Source organism: Cyanistes caeruleus, chromosome 15, assembly GCF_971803275.1.
Source record: "Cyanistes caeruleus chromosome 15, bCyaCae1.hap1.1, whole genome shotgun sequence".
Classification (NCBI taxonomy): domain Eukaryota; kingdom Metazoa; phylum Chordata; class Aves; order Passeriformes; family Paridae; genus Cyanistes; species Cyanistes caeruleus.
The window spans coordinates 6,788,305-6,814,597 of NC_141715.1; the positions used below are offsets into that span (position 1 = coordinate 6,788,305).

At 46.0% G+C, this 26,293-nt stretch overlaps 1 protein-coding gene and 1 long non-coding RNA gene across 3 annotated transcripts; one reads left to right on the plus strand and one right to left on the minus strand.

The window, feature by feature from the left end:
* Positions 1–50: 50 nt before the first annotated feature.
* Positions 51–3,282, plus strand: LOC111935547 (uncharacterized). 2 transcript variants are annotated; one of them, XR_002867731.2, is made up of 3 exons: positions 51–686; positions 915–975; positions 3,099–3,282. It is a non-coding gene; the product is annotated as an uncharacterized LOC111935547 (long non-coding RNA). The 2 variants fall into 2 exon arrangements; XR_002867730.2 differs by having other exon boundaries at positions 112–191.
* A 13,177-nt stretch (positions 3,283–16,459) lies between these two features.
* LOC111935548 (neuropeptide Y receptor type 2-like) lies at positions 16,460–23,852 on the minus strand. Its single transcript, XM_023935966.2, has 2 exons — positions 23,563–23,852; positions 16,460–17,844 (listed from the first exon to the last, which is right to left on the minus strand). The coding sequence occupies exon 2, from the start codon at positions 17,825–17,827 to the stop codon at positions 16,643–16,645; it is 1,185 nt and encodes a 394-aa protein (XP_023791734.1). The 5' UTR covers positions 17,828–17,844; positions 23,563–23,852; the 3' UTR covers positions 16,460–16,642.
* Between the last annotated feature and the right edge of the window lie 2,441 nt (positions 23,853–26,293).

Below are 26,293 nucleotides of genomic sequence, written 5' to 3' on the forward strand. Positions count from 1 at the left end.
CCTGCGCTTGCGCGGCGAAGCGATGGCGCGCGCGTGCCCCGTTCCCGCCATTTCTCGTGAGGGCGGTGCGCGACGGCGGGGCAGGGCACGAGCAGCGCAGCGCAATTAGTTCTTAATTAGCGCTTAGTTAGTAAAGGGCTCGGGCTGCGGCAGTGGGTGTGCGTTCTGCGGGAACAGCAGTGAGCTCTTGCGTTCGTCAGTGTGTGTCTGTGTGCTGTCTTCACGCGTTTCTCCCTCCTGCGCTCCGTGGAGCAGTGGTCCGGGCCTGGCCCTTCCCCGGTGGAGCACAGCACTGCCGGGGCAGAGCGCTGCTCCAGGCTCCGCTGATGTCGTCCCAGCAATCACACAATCAATTAGGTTGGAACAGACCTCTGAGATCATCGAGTCCAGCCTATAACCCAACACCAACGTGTCAAACAGACCACGCATGCCATGTCCAGTCTTAAACACCTCTCTACATCCCCTTGAGCAGCCCATTCCAATGTCTAATCACCTTTTTTGTGAAAAAAAATTGTTCAACACGGATTACTAGGGGAATGTGAGTCAGAAGATAGTACTCCTACCAGCAAAGAAGACACATATTAGTGAACACAGTCCAGTACAAGATGTCAGAGCTATTAATAAGATAGTTTTCCAGGGAAATCAAAAGCAGTAGAACCAGTAAGAATACAGCTGAAACCTGACTGGTAAGGCAGAAACAATATACTTAAAAGCTAGAAAAGGGTTAGAAGAATTAAATGCTAAATTTGTGAAGAAATTCCTTTTTTTTCAACCTAAACCTCCCTTGGAGCAGCTTAAGTCCTCCTGTCGTGTTGCTGGTTATGTCACTGTAATACATACATACAGTTTTTTTTAAATAAATTAGAAATGTTAATCAAAACAATTAATTAGGAACGTTATATCATTTCCAACAGTTACCTGGGAACAGAGGCTGACTCCCACCTGGCTACACCCTCCTGTCAGGGACTTGTAGAGGTAAGGTTTCCCCCAAGCCTCCTTTTTTCTGGACTAAACACACCCAGCTCCCCCAGTTGCTGCTAACAGGACTTGTCCTCCAGCCCCTTCCCCAGCTCTGGTCCCTTCTCCAGACATGCTTCAGCCCCTCAATGTCCTTCCTGAACGGAGGGGCCCAGAGTCAGACCAGCTTCCCAGTCCAGTGATGAGGCAGGTGGAGGCAAGCAGCAATGCAGCTGGAAATCCAGGGAAGCTCAGTGCTGGGTGTAAGGGCCAGCTCTGTGTCATCACTGTGTCATCACTGTGTCATGAGAGTTCCCAGAGATCTCCCTGTTGGGAGACAGGGAATCACCCCAGGTACTGCAGCCACCCCAAATATTCTCAGGACCTTTGGATCCCAGCATTTCTTTATCAGCATTTCTCTCTGAGTTTTGAAGGCTAAAAGTTTCCATACACAACAAAGTAATTATTTTCTCCATTTTCATGAAAGTTAAAACTTAGTGCTTTGCTCCCCAGGTAACAAACAGACCCTCTAGGGCTCTCTACCCGTAGCTCTCTTCCTTTGAACCTTTTGGGAAGCGGGATATTGTGCAGCTATCACTTGAACATGTTTTTCAAATTACACATTTTCGATTTTTTCTGTATTCATGTCTATTTCTGCAATTTACATCACGACTTCTAACTTTAGATGAATGTAAACCACATCTATCTCGTGCCTCCTCTGATTGTGGAGGAACAGAAAAAATCCTCCTCTCGCCAAGCCAGTCATTAATAACCCCACAAAGCAGTGATGCGACAGCCAGTATTCAATCTGCAAACGGTTATTTATTCTCCTGAAGTCCTGCAGCCATTTCTGTGCTCTGTTAGTGTTTATTTGTGATAATTGGAGGCAAGCTGTTTCTTCTGCATCAAACACTCCACCCAACCCCTCTACTTTTCCAGAACTCCATACTTTTATTCAGATCAACACACGACCACTAGAATTTTCTTGGAATTATTACCTAGCCAAATATTTGTAACAAAATGGCTGGTTGACTATACAGGACTAATGTACAACTGAAAACAGTAATTTAAGAGAAAACCACTTGAAGGAAAGCAGATGTGTTTCTCTTGTTGTTCATGGAGGAGTTCTGACAACGTGCATGCTGTCAATGGCATTAGAAATTCAAATTCCTAAATTGGGCATTTTGACTCTTCCATGGACGTTTACATGACTTTATCTCAGAAAAAAAAATTACATTAAAAACATGTAAATTATTTTAACTACACTCTCTCACATGATAGCACTTTGAGGAGCAGGGGAAGCAGCTGTTTTGGGGTGTATTGTGAGCCTAAGAGTGGTTACAAAGGAGCCCCCACTGTGTCAGAAGGGGAAAGGCTCTCTCCCCAGGACACTTCATGCATCATTACCTCGGGAAATGAAAGGCATTGGTGGAGATTATACAGGAATCTCCCTCTTCATTTTCCTGACAAATTACAAGGGCTTCTTTGAAGGGGTTCTAAAGACAGGCAGGCACACAGAACTGCAGCAGGTACCAGCCTTTGCTTCTGAAGAGCTGACTTCAGAGTCTGCTTAAATAGACTAGAAATTGTAACAGATTATTCAGCTATTCAGTAACAGTTCGTCCAGCTCCAGCTCCCCCACCCGCAAGCTTTCCAAGGCTCCCCCCCTGCTCCAGGTCAGTCACCACAATGTTGTCCTGAGTGCTGTGGGGCAGCGGCGTTGTCTCAGAGTGTGATTTGACATCATCTCTGTGTCAGCCCTCAAACGGCACCAGTTTCCCGGAGGCTTTCATGACCCCATCCCCTGAAACAAAAGCCAAATGAGATTGAGATGGCGTGGCAGCAAGGAGAAAAACACTGCCAAGGGCTTTGGGGGATCGTGTTTCCCGTGGAGGTGGAGAGCTTAAACCGCCATGAGACCTGCTGTGGTAAAGAGGGTGTGGTAGGGGATTTAGGAGTAGCCAGGTGGAGCTGCTGTCAACTGTAGTCACCAGGGACAGCTTCCATGAGTCCTTCTAAGCTGCTTTAAACCTCCCTGAGGTTTGCTCTGACACTGTACTGATGACTGTGGGGACTTATTTCCTTTGAGAGTAAACCCACACTGAACCTGTCCCTCTTTCTATGCACACATCTGCCCGCAGTTCCCATGTCATCATGCCATCCATGGGCTTTGTGATGACAGCAACTGCATGGTGTGACAGCAGCAGCCAAACAACTGGAGACACAGAAGGAGCATCTGTCTGGGTAAAGGAGCCCCTTTTCCTCAGAAGTGTTGAAATAAAGATGTTACTATTTTTAAAATGGCACCAGTAGAAAAGCAACAAAGGGATTTGTTGTATTTCTGATGAATTCTGGTCTGTTTGGGAACTCTTTGCAAGAATAAACATTAAGGATCCCAGAAATGTTAACATTTTCAGTGTTTCTGGTTATATACACAGGTTTTAGGGGGTGGGAGTAAAAAAATAAAACTTAGGCTATTATTTAACTCACAACGCAAAATCAACGAGGAAAGGGACCAAAAGTGCTACATTTGATTTAGGCAGCAAAAATCTCTTTTTATGTTATCCAAAACAAAGCATACTTTAAACCAATGGAGTTATTGCACCAGTCTCTCATTTAGTCTTCAAGGATCATAAAAATTTCAGTTTCTCTGTGAGGGTGGTTCTAGCCACACGCAGCACTTGGGATTTCTGTGTTTATAAAATAAAATCCATCTCTCTTCTTTGAAATTGCTTTGGCTCCTGCGTCCCCATCCAACCAATCTCTCCCTCAGCAGGCAAACAAGCACATATTTTACAGTCAGTGAAATATGTTTCTTTCAAAAAGGTTACAGAAAACATTTTCTAGACATTTATTCTTTTTTTACCTAAGTAATAGAAAAGAAGCAATGATTCATATGACTTCTCTATTTTAGTTGTTTCAAAAAAAACTGTTAACAAGGCTTCATATTTTAGATAGAAATTTGATCTTTGCAGTTTTCTACTAAATGAGGCATAAAAGTATTATATGTTAGCTGTTTAAAATAATGAAAGCTATCACAAGAAGCACAGTTTAAAAGCCTGTCTGTAGAGACTTTATAAAGAAGAGAAACCTAGTGATACATTTGTACAAAATAATGAACAGTGCAGAACAGGCCAGGCAAGTGTTCCCATTTCTTCTTTATTGCTGAAAAAGGAAAGGGGAGAGCTTTTGAAATTGGAAATTCTAATTTCATTCAGATTTAGAAAGTGAAATGGAAACATAACCATTCAAAGCTCAGAAGAAGAAATAACCTCCAGCTTTACTGCCAGTTGATCACAGAGCAGCATAGGATATCTGCAAGTATCCAAAACCCACTAAAACTTCCCATGGATAATGCACCCATTTAAAAAACTGTGTCAGGATGAAAAACATAGGAGCTGAACAACTTTCCATCTAAAGAATAATTTCATCACCATCTAAAAGACCAGGAAAGGTTCCCCAAGGCCCTGTATAGCCCTAAGAGTGTATTAGAGAGGATTGAATACAGTGCTGGTGGCTGATAAAGGCAAAGTCTTGGTGTAGTCTGACTCTTCATGAGATCCAGAATATATTTTCTTTAAGTAAACATTTTAGTCCAACTAATTTCTTTCCTCAGGAACATCAGGAATAACATATCATTATTCCCAAGTAAGCTGGGGCTCTCCTCAGTGAGCCAGAAAAATGGTCTGGCCTCAAGAAAGAGATTCTGAGTTTTCTCCCACTCTTTGTAAGTTATGTTCTCCATTTACCTGCACAAAACCCTGTAGAGCCCTGTGCATGATCTGTCTGTGACACACTCACAACATCTTCCTGAAATGAATCAGGATAAATCCCTCCTTCCTTTTGTGAGTATCTTGATGCATTTGATCCATGTTGGATGTTTTCACTGTTCCCAATGCAGTGTGTTTGCTCAGATCCCTTTACAACTAGTGAAATACAGAAATATGTTTCACTGAATGAGAAATTCATTCATTAATAAGGAGCTGCCCCTTATGAAAGCATCATCAGGTGGAATTAGAAGGTATCAGAAAGTGGAATTAGAGTGTGCTTTGTGCTGAGCCTGTTCACTGTGACAAGCCTGACTTGATCTATGTGTTTTGTGAAGGAAAAGCTACCCAAAGCTCCGACACTTGAGGGTGCAGCTCTGATCTGAGACTTTCCCAGCAGCAGCAGTAGTGAAGCCTCCTCAGCAGCAGTATATATGTATGTCATGGGAGACAGGTAAATGCTGCTTCTCATTCCCCATCTGAATGATTAAAAAACTGAGGTATAAAGAGATTAAAAAGAACACCTGAAGATGGATATCTCCCAAACCGAGTGGAGTTACTCACTGTTCAGCATCCCTGAAAATTCAGAACAGTCATGCATGATTTTTGGGGTGCCCTAAAATATTTTTTATGCAAGACCTGTGAACTGGATTAAGATAAATGTCTGTTCCTGTCGCTGTGAAACTGCATCTTTCAGCACAGCTGCCCCGCAGCTGTCACTAAAACAGCAGGACTGCAGGGTGACCCCACACCATAACTTAATATTTTCGTCAGGAATGTAGAGCCAGCAAGGAAAGGGAATCTTCAAGTCCAGGTCTTGGCCCATATTCTGTGGCTGACACTATCTGATGTCTCTGCCCTACAGTGCAAGCAGGAGGCTCACACATATCTGTACATTACCTGGCACAGGTAGAGACTTGGTCACTGTGTAGCTGCAGCAGCAAGGACCTCGGGGAGAACAGGATTAGGTTCCTCAGGAAGGCTGAGCCTCACCATCTCCCAGCAGTGCTCACCCCTCCCTGATTAAAGCTTCCTCAAAAGGCTGACAGAAGTTATGGACACAGTTTTCACTGCAGCAGTAAAGGGCAGCACGGTGCCAGGGGTGAAAGCTACAGCCAACAGCTTCTCTCCTGGCACAACAGAGCTGGTTGTCACAATAATGGTAGAGCTTGACTGGGTAGGAAACAGAAGAGTCTTCTCAAAGCTGATCTCAGAATACAAAATGAGCAGGATCCATGATAAATTCCACTTATTTCTGATCCCAGAGCAGTGAGACTGTTTTTTCAATCTTGCCTCCTACAAGATAATTAAATACATATTTTTTTTAGAGATAGCCACCAGAACAAGCCACTCCTTGCACTTACATCTCCTGGAGATGCAATGAGCAACAGGAGAGATGTGAATCACTGAAAAACACTGCTACACTTGAAAGAGCTCGTGTACCACTAGTGCTTGTCTGGGATATACAGAACACATCTGAATCTCTCCAGAGGCTTCCTCATTCTCCTCCTCTGCTGTGTCTGTGAAAACAAGGAGGCTCAGGTGTGCTGTCCAGTGTCATGTCTGAGGTATGCCTGGGATGCTGACAGTGTTGGACCAGGGCTGTACCATCAGAGCACAGCTAGGAGAGAAATGGTCCAGCTTCTCCTTCAGTGGGAGCTGCTGGCTTACACCACACTACTGCTCTGGGGCAAGTAGTGGAATGCCATGCCAGCGAGAAGGCATTTTGCTTGAAAACAATAGCCAGCTCCATCTGTCAAGTATAAAAGGTGCAGTCCTGGTCTCAGATATTAATCTGGTTTCAAACAGAGCAAACTGATTGGAGGATCAAGTACCCTGACACAGTGACATTCAGAACAACTGCTTCCCCCTGTGTTTCGAGCAGGATAATGCCATTACTGAGCACAATGCTGCTAATCTCAGCTCCACTCTTTCCGCTGAAGGGAAGAACATCAAAGCTTTAACATCTGCACCTCCTACCTGGTATCTGTCTACTGTCTCTCTCCTCTGCCCTCCCTGTTCCCTAGTCCATTTTGTACTGAAATCCTTGCCTTATCACATTCAGCAGTTGTCTGATCATTTCAGGAATTAAAAGAGCTTGGAGCTGTATCTTGGCTTGAATGACAGCATTTAAATGTCTGCATGTCTCTGGCAAGCAGAACTTGGTGCCAGGGTCTCTTTTCATACAATAGCTTGGAGTGACTTGGCATATTCATCACTCTGGAGAGTCCCTGAACAGACCCTCAGTAGCACAGTTTGCATAGAGAGACACAGGCAAGCTGCCTCCAGCCTTCAGAGATCCACTGTCTTAGAGAGGTTTTGTGGACTGTGAAGTAGGATGACAGCCAGGAATGAAGTCCCATACCCATGCTTCCTTCCAACAAGCCCTGACTTGTTTATACAGTCCCCTCTGATAATATACTGTTGGAAAGTCCCAGCCAAAGTAATTTCCTTGTCACACTGTAGGGCTGCACCTGTTTGTTAATGCCCAAAGGCATCTATCTCGTATTTATTAGCACAATGACCTGTGAATAGAAGGAATGAGCCCTATATAACATTGTGGTAACCATGAAACTCAAGAAGTCTTAGATGTTATAAAAGGGCTATAGACATCCAAGAGAGTTTATTAACCAGCAAATTAAGCTACCCCAATGCTTACAATGCAACAGAGATAAGGATTTTATAATCAAATAGTCTGATAAGAGTGCACACTCTTGTGACTCTGGATGGAAAACATCAAATCTGCACTGTGTTACAGTCACTGTAGTAGCAATGCTATATTAAATTCTGTTTAGGAACCTCATTTGTAACTTGCTTTCATAGATCACCAGTTATCTGAATGCAGAACTGAAGAATTTTTGCCACAGGACTGGTTTTTAAGTGGGCACAGGGAAAGGTGTGCATGCAAGGAAGTTTATTAATTTATTTCTCCTAAGATGGTGCAGAGTACCAGAAATATCAGAATGCATGAGAACGTGACCAGACCTGATGAGAACACTGTAACAAAGGGGAAATATGTGCTGAGAATCAGAAAGCAGCTGCTCATTCATTCATGGAATGGCCCCATTAGGATCAAAGGGGCATCCATGACTTGAAACAGAACTTGAAGAGACAAAACAGAAACAACTGCACTGGAGGGCAACAAGAGTTTCTGCCCCAACTCTTCCATTTGACAGGATACCCATGTAGCTGTTCCCATGAGCGTTAGTGCTTGCTAATGGGAAGTCTCAACAAGAGGAAAAAAATCTGCTGAAAAATTTCAGGCACTGTCACCCCTAAAAACCCTCCCACACCTGGATTCACAAATCACTACTTTTTTGAGAGTCTGGAATAAATATTTACCCCTGAGAATTCAAAATTTGCTTTTCTCTAGGTATTTAGCAGCACTTTCCAAGTAAGATTTGCCTCCTAGATCCCCAGCTGATGGCAACACAATCGTTGGAAGATGTGTTCAACGACAATGCTTTTTACTGCAGCAGCATAGATGACAGGATTTACAAGCCTCTGGGTGCTGCACTTGTCCTGTCTCATAGAAGAGGAAAGCGAGGCTCAGCAGTCTGAGATCAGCACATCAGGGATTTAACCAAGCAGGAAGAGAGAAGTAGCTGAAAATAATTATACTTTCTATCGACAAGGGCAGCACAGAGGCAGCACAGTGGCTGTGGTGCACCCCGGGGCTCTGAGCCTCATCAGATCATCTGTGCCAGTCACTGTAGGCACACTGTCCCTTCTGGCAGTACTTGAAGATGATGGAGAATTTGCTTGTAGGCAAATCATGTGAGAACAGACACTTGTTTGTCCCCCAACACACTCTGCAGGTAGTACCTGCACATCACTGCTCTGTGCTCACCGTGGTATTGTGCTGCCTGGCCCCTGACTTCTGGCTGCTCAACACAGAGAGTCCAGAGGACAGCTGCAAGAACAACCAGAGGTACAGCAAATAAGCCCTGCAAGGAGGTACAGACAAAAACTATTTGATTTAGTCTGGGGGAAGAGATGCATGATAATACCTTTCAAATAGGTAAAAGCGCAGTACAGAAGGTAATGAACTATTAACTGTGTCTTCTGGGAGACAAGAAGTGATAGGTTGCAGTAGGGTAGATTTATTGGTTACAATTGGGAAGGGCTCACATCAGACTGTGTGGGGAGCAGATGAAACCACCATCACAGAAGCCTTGGAAGATGTTAGACATCCTGTGATCAGGAATAGATTAGCCAAAGAAGTTCCATCTCCCTCACATTTATTTCCTATGATCTTTTCCTATACTATGCACATGATGAAAATATTCCAGAACCTCTCTCCACTCTCTGGGAGACCTGTGAGCAGTGCTTTAATAGCTGTGTGTCAGAGACAGGCTCTTGCCAGGCTGTTCTAGCTGATTGGGTTGCAGTGAGGTTAGCTCATGTCCTTTTAATGATGTTATTAGAAAAACCGGGATTCCAAATGAACTACTGGGTATTAACAACCCAACTGCTATTGATTTTACATGAAGCCAACTGGAATTTCACAGAACAGACTGCAGTGCCAGGCCGACTTTGCAAAGACATCTTTGCCACTGTAGCAGAAAGTGGCAATAAGACATCTTTGCCACTGTAGCAATCTCGAGTTGCTGCACTCCTTGAAGCAACAGACCGTTTCAATCAGTTCTTGCCATGGTAATTTTGTTATCTTACTTTTACGTAATTGGTTACTGCAGGGTTGTCTTGGAGACTTCAGATCTGCTCTTTGAAACCACTGGATTCTTGTGTGCAACCTAGGAAAGAGAAATAGGACTTCACACAGCAAAGTTGTCAGTAACAAAACTGGACCACAAATGCTGAACCAATGCATAAATGCATTATCTGGTGTCCAGCCACACAGCCATCTGCTGAGCTCAACCTTGGAGATTGGCTCCCAGCAACTGAAGCCCTAAATTATTATTTTAATAATCATGTCTGAATTCTTGTCTGAAGTCAACTGCCACTGCAGAGGGCAAGTCAAACTACCCTGGCCTCACTGCCTGGGTTTGCTATCCCTGTGTGTACACTCACCAAGCCCCTAGGTTTGACTGCCCCTTCCCAGGTTTTCACATGCAGATCTCTTGCTGATTCCTCTTTTGAAGGTTTTTGTTTCTGTTGCTCAGATCTTGGCTGACAGGAGTGCAGCCATGCTGTGTGCTGATTGCAGCTGGCAGGTGGATTAGAGCCCATTCAGATGGCTGTGAAATGCCTCTGCGAGACAGAAATGGCAGAACAATGGATTAGTTCACCATGAAGAGCCCAGAAACTGATGCAGACAGTCACGTTGAGAAGACAAGCTGAGGAGCATGAAGACATAAAGCAATTTTTGCTTCCACAAACCCCACGAGATCTTTCCAGCTCAAAGTTTTAGAGATCTGCTGCCAGCTCCCTTCCTCCTCACCTAAGCTGGTTGATTTCTCTGAGGTACAGGATGTTCTCAATTTTTTCCAAAATATGTGGGAGCTACAGTTGCCAAGTAACAATACCTCATCACTCTTTTCCTGAAATGCATAATTCCTCATTTCTGTTTCATGGAATGGACAGATGAAGCTGTGATCTATGACACTTGTTCAATATCAGGATCATTTAGACTCCAGTCTTGCCCCTGGATAAATCTATTGCATACAGAGTTTAGGGTGAGGAAGGGATCTGACTGCCCTCTTGTCTCATCTTCAGAAACAAAACTGGGGATGCATTTCAGGATTCTCTGAACTGACTCCGTGACCAGTGTAATGAGATTTCATTAAGAATACAGCAACACTGCAGCCAAGGAGAGGCAGCCTGACATTTTTTTCAAGAGGTGTCCTTCCTCCTCACCTACTGAAAAGTTGATCCAAAGCAAGGTCAAAACAAAGCTGATAGATCCCACTCCTCCACAGGAATTAGGAGCAAAATTCAGCTCACTGTAGTATTTGTGGAACAAAAGGAGGTCCACAGAAGGACAAACAAGATGATGAGGAATGAAGAAATTGTCTTAGGAGACGTGAATTGAACTTGGAGAGAAGAATGCTGAAAAATGAGACCAGCACCAAGATTTGTAAAATGCAGAAGACCCTAGGTAAGCTCTGGTTCAGCTGCTGTTCAGGAAGTCCTGGAGCCGACAGGCATTTGCTGAATCTAACAGAGGGTTGGTTTTAACAGATAAAAGGAAGTACTTTTTTGCACTGTGCAAGTGAGCTTCTGGAATTGGCTGCCCTGGGAAGCAGACAGAATTGTCAGAGTCAGGCAGCAATTAGACAAAATCACAAACAAAAAGTCTAGACATGGTCACTAAATGCCCTAGGCAGGGATGTCCAGTTTAACATAGCTGATACAATTGTGGCTGCTGTTAGAGGAATGAGGGGGATGGACCACTAAAGTGGCCAAGAAAGTGTGCTTTCCCTAAATAGCATCTTTTACTGCCTCAATCTACAACAGAGTACTGAACATGAAGGATCCAAGTTTTCTGTTATTTCTTTGTTGTCTCTAATTTGATAGATGCTCTGTTCTTCCTGCACCATGGCAAAGTTCATTCCCCTTTGATCCTGCCCCTAGTAGAGCCAACAATCTACCCCAGGTTACATAAAGAATAATACGACCTCTAGATTTCATCCAAGGCTTCATATTCTCCTGAATATCTTGAAATCTTGTTCTGTCCCCTAATTTCCTTCTTCCTTCCACACACCAGCAAGAAGCACCATGTGGCTGAGCTGCTTGTGAATCTTGAAGATGTGCAGTGCCTGAAAGTTTGTGACACATTAGCAGAGCGACACAGTGACAACTCCATGCCTGTGCACTTCAATAAGCTAGTTATAAACAAGAGGGTTTCTCTTCTAATGTTCTCAGTCCTTGCTACCACACTGGAGAGGGCTGGACTAATGAAGATTTCCTCCTGTGAGCTCCATGAGGCATCTGCACTATTCCTTCTCAACTCATTACAGTGAACAGAACATAGACCAGAAAAAGCATCCTTTGCTAGCTATAAATCATGAGTGACACTAAGGTATTGCTATTAGCAGCAGAAAAATGCTTTCCTCCCCCAGCCTCATCCAGCCTGGTGTACATACAACACTTTGGCAAAGGGTGATGGGATGGAAAATTAAATAGAGGTTGTGTTGTCTGGAGATAAATTGGTACCTCCCTCGGCGTGAGTGACTTTGTCTTTTTCTGATTTGTCTTTTAACTTAAAAACCACTGAGAATAGAGATAAGGATGAGCTTTAAAACCCTAGCCTTTGTCCCCTCCCAGGCTCTCCTGAACAAGTCCTGTCTCTGAAATGAGCTCAAAATGAAGATAAATGTTCTGGCAGTAATATGCAATATTATTTTTGGCACTCGAAGAATCTCAAGATAGATAAGGGAAAACTGAAAGGAAGACAAAGCTCTGTTTTTTTCAAATGTAAGGGACCAAATTCTGCCTACCCATATGAACCCAGAATCCTTTATTTTTTTCCAGATTATTGCAGTAATTCCTGATTTTCACCAGAGTAGCTGATTATGGGACCCTATTTAAAACCCAGCACATTCAGAGACCCTGGTGGAATCACACAATAACAGAACTGAAAGACAAAGGCATGTGAAGACAGTGCCAACTCCCCAGCTCCTGCCCAAAGGCTAATTTGGTTTTGGACCATGTTAACTGTAACAATGATAAGATTAACACCTGATATCAAGGGAAAGGCTGAACTGTCTGAGACCTCCTTCAGCAGAACAGAACAGAATTTGCTCCAGCCCCTCTGGCATATTAGCATATGTTAGAGGAATGGCTTCTTTCTTGGACTAGTATGTATTTCCCTATAGAGCCTTTGTGCAAAGCTCAGAGCAGTGTTTCTGCTGATATATTTGTGGGTATGTTGAATAAAACATGTACCATTTAACATTGTTTGCTTGGGCTTCCATGGAGAATGGGAGAGGGCACCAACTACTGCAGGGCAGACAGCCATGAGAGGCTGAATCTGGCCTTTGTAGGAGCAGGATGAAGCACAGGCAAATGCAGGAGCATGTCATGTTTTTGATTCTGAGAGAGCCCTGACCAAAGGACCCAGCTCACCTCGCATTGATTGAAGTGCCAGCTGTATATATTGCCTTAAGACAAGAAAAAGTAAAAAGCCCAAACCTTTGCTCTCTGTACGTGCATTACTTACAGACATGTATGCTTTGAAAATTAAATGGGAAGGGATTTTCAGAACAAGCTAAGTGTTTTAGAGGCAAAATTTCTAGTGCTCAGAAAGGCTCCTCTGTCCAAAGCACAGCCTGTGCTCTGCAAATTTCAATGTGCTTTGTCAAGGCTGGAAGTTTGATAAGAGATTCTGGTTCTCAAGAGCTCTTAGAGCATCCTGTTCTAGGGAACAACAGTTATTGATGCTGCTGGTTTTAACTATGAAGTTGTCACAGCTGTTTTTGGATTTGACTGGCATGTGAGGAATAGTTACATGGAATAGCTAGAGACATTGCCACCTGTTGTGTCTATTCAAAGTTAGTAATTTTCTAGGCAATTAAGAACTGTTCAGTGGTACATTTTATAATACAATATTTGTATGATGTGACCAGAAGGAGCATCCTAGCATAAAAAATAGGACATTTCTAAAGGAATTCAGAATCTCCTTCCTAAAAGCTCTGAAATATTCTCAGGTCAGTTCAGAGAAGCAGCATTTTGAGAAGGATGTCAGCAAGAATCAGGAAGAGCCCTAGAGGAAATTGGTTTGTCCACCAGGTACAACACTGTCACCAGATAAGCTTTGATGAAACACTTGTTCATTTTCATTTCTGTCACCATGCTTCCAGCTCTGAAATGAAATACCTCATCCCTGTCAGCTGTTATGCCAGTGACAGGAGTTGTTCTGTCCCATGCCAGTAACACCAGGGCCATCTCTGCTGAGAGAAATTCGGCTGGCCAGGCAGTCATGAATGTGCCTTTGGCAAGGAACAGGCAGTGGGAAGATGACTCTGAGATTATCTGTAACTACTAAAGTATATGCCGTTGACTCCCAGAGAGCAGGATCATACCCTGTCCTGAGCTCTAAATAGTTCAGTAGTTCAAAAAGCTGCTGGTCTTTCATTTCATGGAGCTGATCATGGCAGTAAGGCCATCTTTTAGCTGAGTGTTAATATTCGGGGAATCTTTATCTCCAAGAGATTTCTGTTTCATGGAAACAAATTAATTCTTGTCTTCTATGCAGTCACAATAATCAGAACATACTCTTTATCTGTTCTGATCACCTTTTGTTAAGCAGCTTTGCTTCCTTGCTCCTCACTGCTCTAGTTCTGTTTGGTTCAGGACACTAAGGCCACTTCCCCTCAATAGAGGCATCATAGTTTTCCACAGGAACAGCTGTGCACAGCTAAGAGCTGGTTTCCTTGCCAGCAATGGGTGTGGAAGGTTGTAACTTTTTCCAATGGCAGGGAAAAAACAGTGAGCTCACTGGCACAAATCTATCAGTGAAGCTGCACAAGTATATTAAACAGAGCAAACAAGAACACTGCTGTTACCTTTCAAGTAAATAGTTTTCCCTTCTCAGTTTGCTCCAGCATAAAAATCCCTCTGCCCTGTACATGCCACTGGCAGTATTTATTTTTGAAGAACTTGGATCTGTTTATTTATTTATCCATATTTAGTTTAAAAGTCTGAGCTCAAAATTAAACAGTCATTCATAATGTCATTATCTGCCTTGCTCTGCAGTTAGATACCATGTGTGGTGTCACAGGACAAAACCTTTGGCAAGGCCTCTAGAAGAGCAATTTAGCTCCTCATCCATCTTGCCTGGCACTATGATTGGCTTCCAAGCTTGCACTGCTAAATTTGTTATTTTACTCTGACTTATATTATTGAGTGTTAAATCACTTTCTGAAGTGTTTATTGGTAATAGTTGAATTCTTTCCACCCATTTGAACTACTTTTGAAACATAAACATTTCCTTATATCTTGGAACTTGATAGCAAGGTGGGGAGAGTTCCTCAGGAGGATGGATTGTATAAATGACCAGCTCATTAAGTAAGGACAGAATTTACCAGTGCTGTAGAGGAGGATATCCTCCTCCTTCCATCAGGATGAAGCAGCAAACTCCCACAGCCACTCTACAGCACTCACATGAAGAAGGTTAACTTGTGTCTTGTTCTCCCACCATGTCTTGGCCTGTCAGGAAGCAGATGACCCATTTACTGGAACAGCAATGGCTTCCTGACAGGATCTTCATAGATCCTGAATCTCCCTGGATAGAAAGCCAGGCTGTGATCTGCAGGATCAGGTGCTGAGGAGGTTATTAGGCATCAACATGCCCATGCTTCCCAGTGTGAAGTGTGGTCTGCAGCCCCTGCCTGGAACTGATGTCTCTTGGGAAGGAACCAGAAACAACTTTTTTATACCTATTTAGGAAAATGGAGCAGAGGATCAGAGAGCAGAAATAAACAAAGAGCTTAAAATCTAGTGTGGAAGTTGGAAGCTGAGCTGGAGAGCAAGGGCCAGAGGCAGGTCAAGCTGAAGAGGAGGTGGAATTTCAAATAAGCCCTTTGGCAATTGATCTCTTGAGGATCCAGATGTGACAGCCCAGCAGCCTGATCCAGGCCGGTGTACTCAGTACTGCAGGTCCTCTTACCTCTTGCCCTTGCCTCAGGGAAGACCTACAAATCAAAGTTTTTATCTTCATTTTATTTTTAATGTGGAGGTCTGTTGAGTCTCTTTCCTGCATCTGGGAGTTACTTTCCAATCTGAGTTTTAACACAGAATTTTAGAGATGACACCAAGATCACTGTAGCAATCAAGGCTCCTTTGATGGCAGCGCTAAAAATACACTCCCCAGCTGACACAAGCCTTCAGGAGAAGAACATAGAGTTTGGTTTGAAAGAATACATCTTCCTTAGTATCCATGTCTTCTGCCAGAGGACACCACATCTGTGACAACCATGCAAGCAGGTTACATCTGTCTTCTGAAATGAAGTACCCACATTCAGACCCATACTACCTTCAGCCTCAGCAAGGAGAAAGCTTTAAACCCTCTGAGTGCCTTGAAGGATGGTTTCATTGGCAGCTTTTTGCCTCTCTGGTCATGTTGGCATATGTCAAGTTATTGCATGCCAGGACCCACACCTTAGGGTCTTCAGCAGCTTGGCTTTGGCAATCCCTTAGGAAAGGAAAGAGCCAGGGATCAGCTGGGGCTGTTCAACACGACTGAATCTGAACCTGCCTGCTTCCCTTCCTGCTCTCCACCCTGCTAATTCCAGGGTGCTGGCACACAAGTCCTGGCTAATGAGGCATTCCCAAAGCCCTGCTTCTACACTTGTAAAGGAGACTGTGGTAAGTAGTGCCACTGCCACCTCCTGGGCTTTCTGAGGACTTGAGCAACCTGAGACTTTGAACCGTGGGTTGCAAATGCAGATTTATGCAAATGTTGAGCAATAGATCATGGACTGCCCAGCTTCAATCTGTGCCAGCCCACTCTCTCCCCAGGTCAGAGAAGTGATGGCACTAACAAGCAGGTGTTTGCAGAACAGAGTGCAGGTCTCCCTCCCCTTGGAGTCATTAGCTAAAGATGGATCATTAAGGCTTTTGGCTAGGAGATGTACAGATGGACAATCACACGGAGTATCAGCTCCACATTTGTAATGTGTAATGTGTCGGGGGTAAAAGGTTGAGCAACCCACTTTGGCAAATGGAAATAGCAAGAAGGGTGTATTTTTCTGGCTAAATGAAAGCGTTCTCTGTGTGTTATTTTTTTCATGTATCTCCATGCATAACTTGAACGCAGTGAAAGGAAAAATTAATTTCTTTGGTCAGACAAAAATACACCAGATTTATTGTTTTGAGAGATACAGAGGGTATTTAGGATTTCTACATGGCTGCTCTAGCTATAATTGGCAGCATAAATGTTCTGTCAAAAAAAGGCATTCACCCAAGAATGTCTCTGGGCTCAGCCAGCCTCAGTCCTGGAGGTGGATGTCCCATCCCTAAACCTCTGTGGGCAGTGCTCCATTGTCAGGAGTCTGTTTGATGCTCCCATTTAGGGTGTTGGCCCTGAAGATGTAAGACCTCCCTCTAACTGAGCCTTCAGTGTGGATGCTTTCAGGCTTGTTCTGGCAACGGAAGAACATAAGGAAGCCATTCCTGTAGTTCTTGTTCATCCATCCATAGAGCAGGGGGTTGACAAATGTAGAGCACATGGCCCCAACATGGAAGACAGTGTACAGGAGTTTGTACTCATGAAAGATAAGAACCAGATCAAGATCAATGGCAAGCTGGAATATGTGGAAGGGGAGCCAACAGACTGCAAATACCACAACAACCATCACGAGCATTTTGGTTGTCTTCCTCCTCCGGCACTGGTTTTCATTTCTAGAAGTGGGACTGACATGGTTTTTCAGCTTGAACCAGATCCTGGTGTACGCATAACAAATAATTGCAAGAGGAAGAACATACTGAAGGAGGAGCATGGACAGGCTGTAGATGGTGGCATCTCTGTTGTTACCAGAGGGCCATTTTTCTGAGCAAACAGCCATTTTGAGGTTAATGGATGGGATTTCCTCATATCGGTACTCCCTGAAGATGGCCAGAGGCCCTGCTAGGACAGCTGCTGCCAGCCACATGACAGCTATGATGGTGAAGCTGAGCCTCTTGGAAATCCTGCTGTCCAGATGGAAAACAATACAGCGGTACCTATCCAGGGCAATCACAGTCAGGGTGAGAGTGGACACGTGGACACTCAGAGCTTGAGCATAAGGAACCAGGTGACAAAGGACAGCTCCAAACTTCCACTCATCCAGCAGGGTGTACACTAGGGTGAAAGGCAGACAGAGTGTGTCCACCATCAGGTCTGCCAGGGCCAGGTTAGCTATGAAGAAGTTGGTGACAGTCCTCATGGTCTTGTACTTCACTATGATGTAGATGACCAGGGAGTTCCCAATAAATCCCAGCAGAATGATGAGTGAGTAGGCAGCAATCAGGATGACCTGGACCCCCAGGATCTTGGTGCTGTCCATCATGATACTGTGGGATCCGGAGAGATCCTGGGTAGGAGTGACAAAGTCCTTGGCATGCCAGCCATGTGGTAGCTTCTCATCTAATGCTGTCTTCTCCATGGTGAATGTGCTGTTGGCTCCCTCCAATGGTCCCATGCCTGGCCCAAGACTTTCCATAAGGAGGAGAAGGAGGTCTGGAACACAAACATAGCAGAAGTGAGAGCATGGGTTACATTCATCTTTGATGAGATTTACTTGCCTACAAAAATTCCCTAACACCTTAAGAAGTAGGAAAAGAGAATAACAAGGCACTCTCAAAGTCAAGGTGTTCTTCTCTACCTCCCTGCAACAATTTATTTCTAGAACGTGCACTAGGGTTTTGTTTTTTTCTGTTTCTTATTTCTCACTTCTACAGATGAAAATGTGTCCCCCCCCTCTGCATAAGTCTCTGCCACTGCTGCTGCTAGTGATGCTACCACCCAATCCACCCAGTACTGTCTGCTCTCCCTCCCAGTAATGTGGGTAGCATAACTAATGCCATTTTATGATCCATTATCAATGATCAAATGTGTTGCATAGTCATTCCCTGACCATCAAGATCTTGTGAATCAATCATACAAACCAGCTTTCCTCTTTCTTTCCCTGCCAGTCTCACGGTTCCCAGGCATCAGGCAACTGTTGCTTTCCTTGCTGGCTTTGAAGGTCACAGGCATCCAGCCAGGCAGGTGTTGTTTGTGTCCCCATCACAGGAGAGGGAAGTGTGACAGCACACAGAGCTCAGTTACAACCCTAAGTAAGAAACTACTGGACAGTGAGACCCATGAACCCTATGGCCAGGAGATACCTCTACCATCCTCTGCTTTCTCCAAGGATTCAGTGAATGGCTCATATTCTTCTATAAAATTTTTGAGCCTAGATTATGATTGTTACAATGATACCACAAACCATGTATTAGGATTTAGCCCAATCTGAAGAGGGTCTAGGTGATTATAAATTATAAATTGTATTTTAAGTTCAGTATTTCTTAGGTGATTAGAAATCATAAATTATTTATAAATTCTGTATTTTGCCATTTGTAGATTGTACTGTGTTGATTCTGCTTGTAGAAATCCGGTGCTGTTTCAATCATAAATTCTGCTCTACACTAATCATAATACCCTGATAAAGAAACAAAGATTTAACTGTCATCATGATTTAGTGCCATCTTCATTCTGCCAAAGATCCCTAAAAGAACCTCTCTGTCCTCTCAGTGTTGGTGACACCCAGGCATCCCCTGGCTTAGCAGAGGAGGGAGCTCCTACAGGGACATGCATGTGCAGGACATAAACCACTGAAGCTGTGAATAAGCCTCCCACGGAGCTGCTGCTGAGCATCCAGGCACAGACAGGCCGAGAGCCAGAGCTGCAGTGTCCATCAGCCTCCTGCCACGTGGTGCTCAAATGCCTGCGTGGGATGGCTTTGGAAGCAGGGAGCCTGAGAGGCCACAACTGACGCAGCCTGGAACCCCTGGCTGGCATTAGGTGCGACTGGAACAGCAAAGTGCTGTCACAGCAGGGTGTTCATTGAATCCAAGCACAGCAGGAGAAAAGCCAGCTCTGTTACTGGCTCCTCCTCAGCCTCCGTGGCTCAGAATTGCTGTGGGCTTTGTGGAGAGGGGTGGACATGGCCCCTCACATATCCCCACTCCCCAGTGAGTAGGGCCCCACTCCCACTGCAGAGGAGAACTCATTTAAAAGTGAGCAAAAGTCGTCACTCTGCCCAAGCAGGGAGGTCTGCAAAGCATTGTGTTTTCTCTGGCCTGCAGAGAGGGGAGAAAACGCTCTTTCACTAAGGGAGGGAGGCAGAGGGCTTAAATGAAGTGGGAATTAGAGGCAGACTGCTGGGTATCTTCTCAGGCTCGAGAAAAAGTTTGAGGAAGAACTGGGTTTGTCCCAGAAAATATGTGGGCACTGCTGACTGGGTGCTGGTGGGCTTCCTGCAAGTCCCATGCAAGCCAAAGGTTTAAGGACAGTCTGTACTTGGGAAGGGAGAATGCTTTGCAATTACATTGCAACCCAAGCCTGCTTGTCCTGTCATCCCTCCTCAGAGCAAGGGGTGTGATTCCCCCTTAGGAGCTGCTCCCGGGAATCTGCTTGGCCAGCTGCAAAGCCAGGACCCTGCAGAGGCCCAGAAGAGCTGCCTGCAGTAAAACCACCCCTGCTGGCACCCTTTCTCTTTCCCTCTCCATGTCCAACTGCCAGCCTAACATCTCACCGAGACGAGTCTCACTGGGACTGATTTATGCCAGTGGTTCCTGTAAATGAGGCTGTTGGGCTCAGACACTGTGAGATAGTGGACACCATGTAGCTACTGCTAGGAGGGTAGGAAGCAGAGATAAAATGGGTGGGTCTGCTAGGGTCAGGGTTTGTTTAAGGGTGATCTCAGACCTCCACAACACCCCTGCCCCAGCCTTGGAAAGACCAAGGAGAAGATCCAGTTGCTAAGGAGAGAGAAGCTCAGAGCCATGCCATACAATGGGTGCAGTGGAAAGCAGAGCAGGGGAACAGCAGGGCCCTGGGAAGGTGGCACAGTCACAGCCTCTTTGGCAGAGCCTGACCCCATGGCAGACACCTGTGCTGCAGCTGGCCCTGAGCAAACCCCACTGCCAGGAGAGCAAGGTCAGCCAAGGAAACAGAGCAAGTGCTAGGGACACTCTCAGTGACTGTACTTTCCCTGCTTGCCACCCATCTGGGATTTAAACCTTCTGGATTGTCCAGCATTACTTTATCACTTGTTATCCCCTTTCCTGTGGCTTGCCTGTTCCATTTATCTTCAGTACCCTAGTTCTGGAATCACACCAATGGACACTCCCTTCTCTTTTTCTCCATCTCATCCACCAACTGGCTGCCAGTTCCCATGCTCACATCTCAGCCTAATTTCCTTTTGCTGGAGACTGGCAGCTACCCACCAGCTGAGAGCAGCCAGGAACATCATGGTTACGGGAGCTGCTTTGCTTCCTAACAAAATGGCCTTAATGGAGTTACTATTTGGTTTTGTTTGTTTTTTCTCCAAAGGGGAAATATTACAAATCAATTAAAACATTTTAATTAAGAGACAAAATGATTATAATACATGTTCCCACTCCAGGGGCTGCCCAGAGGTTGCTGGGATGCTGCTAGGAGTGGACTGAGGTCTGTTCCTGCAAGTGATGGAAGTGCTGGCATATGTGTAGGCTGCTGTCAGGCCTCGTGCCTAACGGGCCTGCCAGACTAGATTGAAAAAATCCTTGGAACTGAGAGACAACTGCTTTTGGGGCAAGAAAGCAGCAGGAGAGATCAGGAGGAGGCAGAAATACTACCCAAGTCCTTTCCTCTGTGCCGAGTTGTCATGAAGGGATGCAGAAACAGGCTGATGTTATCTTGATAAGCCTAATCCTCACCCTCTGCTCCTGCTGAGGCTCAGCCTGAGGCAGGGCTGGGACCCAGGGATGGCTCCCAGCACGACAGAGCTGTTCCCTGTCCAAGCAGGCTTCAGCCTTTGGGAAGTGGAGTAGCACAGAGGAGCCCTTCACAGCTGTCAGTGACTGGGACAGTGACCAAAATGACGGCTCCAAAATCCATTCCTAGAGAGGCCCATGACCAGGTGCCCTGGGACTCATCCACCTCTGCTTCCTGGAGCGCCCCAGCTCCCTCCATGTCCCTGCTGCAGCTCCAGGCATTCAGCCAAACTGGAAGAGATACATCCAGACCTGGAAGAGCCATCTGAAAAGCTGGCAGGGTTCAGAAAACAGGGCTGGAGGGGTGGGAAGAGGGCTGGAGAAAACAGAGTTTGTTAATTAGAATTTCTCTTTTTGTCCAAGCAGCGACACTGGAGTCCATGGAATCAAAAGGAGGGAGTGAAGGGACTTGGGCCAGTCTCTGCTCTTCAGTTAATGATGAACTCTTTCTACAGCAATGATGGAGTGTGAGGGCTGGGGCTGATGTATAATTCCATGGCTTGGCTCACTGATTTATTCCATCCTTGTCCTTCCTCCAAAGCAGCTCAATTCCACCAAATCCCTTAATCTCCAGCAGCCCAGTCAGGAGCACTGACACATCTCATCCCCAGACCCATATCCAGACAGACATCCATGACAAGGAGGTCTGAGACCATCCCTCATCACGAGAAGCTGGTGGTCACCCTGGGACAAGCCACCTTCTACCACCTTTGTGTTCCCTTTCAGTACTCAAGGGGCAGCAGTGTTCAGTGTTCCTGAACCCCACAGCACAGCACTTAAGGGAGGACAACACAATAAATGGGGATATGGAGGTTAATCATCCTGCCAGAGACAACACAGTACATCTACTGCAGGGTTTGGGCAGAGCCCAAGTTTTCTAACTCCAACCTCCTGCATTCACCACCAGAGAGGACTCTGCATCTCAGCATAAAACCTGAACATAGATCTCAGGATCTGCATGAAAATGCAAAATGTGACCGATGAAGTTGGAATGAATTTTGTCTTCTCTTTGCAGTGGACAGATTTCAGGACAAACAGCAGCTCTAGATGATCTCCTGAAGCCAAAGAACAGATAGAAATTATCCCAGCTCCTTCCATCTCTGGTGAAGGTCTGACTGCCTTGCTATGGTACTCCAGCAAAAGGGAAGACCCTCTGATCTGCCCACCATCTGCTGCAGCTTTGTAAATTATCTACCCAGCTCAGGGCCACAGGTACAGAAACCTCATGGCATCAGACATTCATTGCCACCCAGAACTGCTCCTGGGAGACACCAGCATAGAACTGGCACTGGGAGACAAAATGCAAGGATGAGGAGATTCACCAGGGATTTCTTGTGGCTCCTCACACTAAATATTTTCATGTCCTTGCCTAGAGCTGGAGCCATGAAAGACTCTGAAGAGGATGAAGCAATGAGGATGCCATAATCACCCAGCTCAGGACAGGATGAAAAAGGAGGTGCTGAGAAGAGATCTGTTTGGCAGGGATACATGCTTTGTCATGGGAATTTATCCTACAGAAAGCAGGGGAGAGCAGTGCAGGGCCCTCTGCCCTGTGGGATGTGCCATGGGAGCAGAGGAAGGCTGGCTGGGACATAGAGATCAGTGGGTGACACAGCGATGGAGACACCCCAGTTGCTGGGGCTGCGGAAAGGAAGAGATAGCGTGGTGGATGGATCCTTGTTAACCTGGGGAATCTGTTAAATCCTGAAATTTACAGAGTCTGGGATAGGTGAGACAGGAGCACAGGGAAATAACTCACTGAGAGAACAAACAGGGAGAAAACACAATATCCTGCTTTGGGACAGAGCAGAAGCTCTGTAGGTGAAATGCATCTGAAGCAGGACTATAAGAGGATTTCTCTGCTTAAGGACTAACATGCAATGGGTGCTAAGAGAAAGCAAGCACTGATTTTTCTCCTGTATCCCATATCCTCCTTTGCATCTCCCTCTCCGAGGATGCTGATCTGTGGTAGAGAGCAGAGTGCCAGCAGCGTGTGCAGTCCCATGGAGGAGCTGACAGAGGTTTGTACCAAGCCACGAGGAGGCAGACTGCAGGAGAGATTTCTCAGGCAGCCACTCACCTCAGCCCCACACCTGCACCCCTGGAGCTGGAGCTGCTGCAGGGTTCTGCAGCACCCTGGAGCAACCTGCTTTCCTGACTGCTCTCACTCAGCATCCTGCTTCCCACACTCCCTGCTTCAGCTCAGGGACCTTTCAAAACTCTCCTGACAGCATCTCTTGTTTGCCTTCTCTATTCCAGCTCTCAGGGCTGTCAGTCCCCAAATCCAGTTTCCCTAAGATGCTTGGACCTTTTCTGCCTAAACTATGTGGCATGGACAAGACCTGGCCCCATCACAGCCCTGCTGCTCAGATTAGCCCTCCCTGACCCACCTGCAAAGGCCAGAGTGTTCTCCTCCTCCAGGAACCGAGCCACTCACCTCCAGTCACTGTCTCATCGCTGGCCAGAACGGAGCGCTTGGTCCTCTCCACTCTCTGGAAGTCCACCTGTGGCAAAGGAGTAGAAAGCACTTTTCCTCAACTGTCCTCGGAGAAGAGAAGAAGTCAGGTGAGGATGTGGGCTGCTGGAGAGTGTTTCATCGCCAGGAGTAGCTTTGGAACCCCTCCCTGAGCACCCGGAGAGCTTCCTCTCGCAGGGCGACTGACAGCCCTGTCTCACAAAGCTGGATGCTGTCTTCGCTCCTGAATGAGAGAAAGGCAGAGAGCGTGTGTTTAACAAACAGCAATGGAAAGGGGGAGGGAGCCTGCCGCTGCTGTTTATACAGTGTTCAGCCACTGAGGGGCTTCTTGCATCGAGAAGAGAGAAGCTTTTCCACCACATCGAGTTTCCTCTCCAGGGAGAAGTGCTGGGAGCTGGAGCTCTGCTCCCCGTCCACACCACAGACCTGGACAAGTGTTATCTGCCCTCACTCCACAGCTGTCCCATCTCCTCAAGCTTTAAACTTATTGGGACTGGAATGTCCAGAGGGGGATCTCCCCTACAGCAAGAGGTCTGCAGGTCCTGCAGCTCAGCAGAGCTTACACAGACCTTCCTGCTCCCTCCTCTCAGTGTTTGCACAGTGCACAGAGCAATCTGCAGCTGTGGGATGGGACTTCAGGGACTCCAGAGATACAAACAGAAGTAATGCTGGAAAGGTTTAACCACCTGGCAGTGGCTTGGTCTGGTCCAGAGACAGATTTATTGTGGACATGGAAACTGAGTGACTTTCAATTTTAGGATGCTCAGCTTTGTTCAGACACCTGAAGCAAGTAAGAGGGAGAGACAGAAAAGCAGCATCCTTGTGTCCAAATCTGCAAAATTCAAGCTTGCTGGAGCCCAGGAAAGCACTCCAAAGGCAACACAGGGAAGCAGATAAGCACAGATAAGCCCTGCCTGTTCAAAGATTTTGCTCTTAAGGAGAAATCATGCGTATTCTTAGCATAGGATTTCCGACTCAGGCAATGTGTGAATTTGCAGCTCATCTGGGCTAGGAGATGCTCCCACAGGCTGAGAGGAAGGACACCTCTCCTTGGCTTTAAGTACCTACAGCTGGAATTTTATCAGAGAATTCTTGTTGTTTATCCCCATATTGAACTTTGGTCTCCTTTTCTTTGTGAGAACAGGGAGGCTTTTCAACGACCTCTTTATGCCAAAAAGTCACAATACACCAGGAAAAAGAAAACACTCTAATGGCTCAGCAGAAAAAAAGGAATGAGAACATTCCTGAAATCACATGGAAAGTGACACTTGAACCCAAGACTTGGACAAGAGTCCTTGTAAGTCCCATCCTTCCCCCTCCTGTGTCTGTCTCCCCTTCAGAAAGGAAAGGACTAGGCATGAAATCCACCAGCTGTGCTAACTGGATTTTTGTGGGAGTTTCATGTCTTTTCCCCCTAAGGCTATTGATTTAACAACTCAGGAAATCTGGGAGTGGAGGGAAGCAGGACAAAACAAAACTGCTTGGAAAAAGCCATTGCTGTCTCCCAGTGGTCTGCAGAGAGAGGCAAAGAGCAGCTAAGCAAAGTGAGTGGTGCATGCTATTCCCCCTGTTCCTAGTGGATGGATACTCCTCCTCTCCAGGGAGGAGATAATTTATCTTCAGGTCAAGATTATTTTCTTCCTCCTTTCTCTTCTGTGTGAGATTTTTCTTGCTTGCTCCCCAGATTCCTTTGCTACCACTCCCCACTCTTCTCTTCCCAGGGCTGAAATAAGATGCCTGGGGAGAAGGCAGTGATTGACAGGAGAGAAATTTGTGCAGCCTGAAGCTGTGAAGCTTCATCAGGATCATGGGGTGAATTCCAGTCATTTTTGGCACGTGGTCTTTGCTGGATGATAGCAAATACAAACTCTTAAATCATGGATTAGTCAGTGCAAGTCCCCAAGATGTCCTCTCCCATGGTCTAAGGGGTCCAGTGGAGCCCCGAAGCTGCTCTGCTCCAAAACATCACCTCAGCTTTTCAACCAGACTGAGCAGTGCAAAAAGGTGAAGTTGAGCTCTCAGCACACCTGACTGTCATCCCAAATGGTACCCACCAATCTGGAGTTTGGTCCCCAGCCCCTGGGTGCTCCCATGCCCTGTCCCTGGGAGCCAGGCTCTTCTCACAGTGCACAGACACAGGCTGCCTGCCAGTCTGCCTAATCTCACCTAGCTACAACAGAATTATAGCCAGCAGTGGCTGCAGCATAGCCTTGGCTTCTCTACAGGGAAGGGACACCTGGGGGCTGCAGTGCCAGACCCCTCACACTCCTGGTGGGTTCAGAGGAGCAGTCACTGCACCAACTGCAGCAGCCTGAACACCAAGGTACAAAACAACCTCCCCACACAGCTTGCAGATCCCAAAGCAGCTGAGTGTCTTCCAAACCCCAGCCATCAACACTCTGAAGGAGGAGAATGGAGGAATACAGAGATGGTGTGCTGTCCTGGGGTGTGGAAGGCTGTGCAGCCCCAAGCAGAGATGCCAGAACCCACTGCATGCACTGTTGTAATCTCAAGCCTGGGGTATTTTCACACGTAGGTTGGTTGCCCACAGGTATCCTGCATAGGTGTCCCAGGAGCCTCATGTCCTTACAGACATGATGGGGTCATTCAAAGGATCTTTGCAGCTCAAAAGCCTTTCCCAGTGGTTGGGCTTTCATTAGGCAAAAGCAAGTCTGCTCAACCATGCTTCTGA

What these genes read in the sequence shown, in the direction of transcription:
- LOC111935548 (XM_023935966.2), bottom strand. Translation starts at nt 17,827, where the DNA reads ATGGAAAGTCTTGGGCCAGGCATGGGACCATTGGAGGGAGCCAACAGC.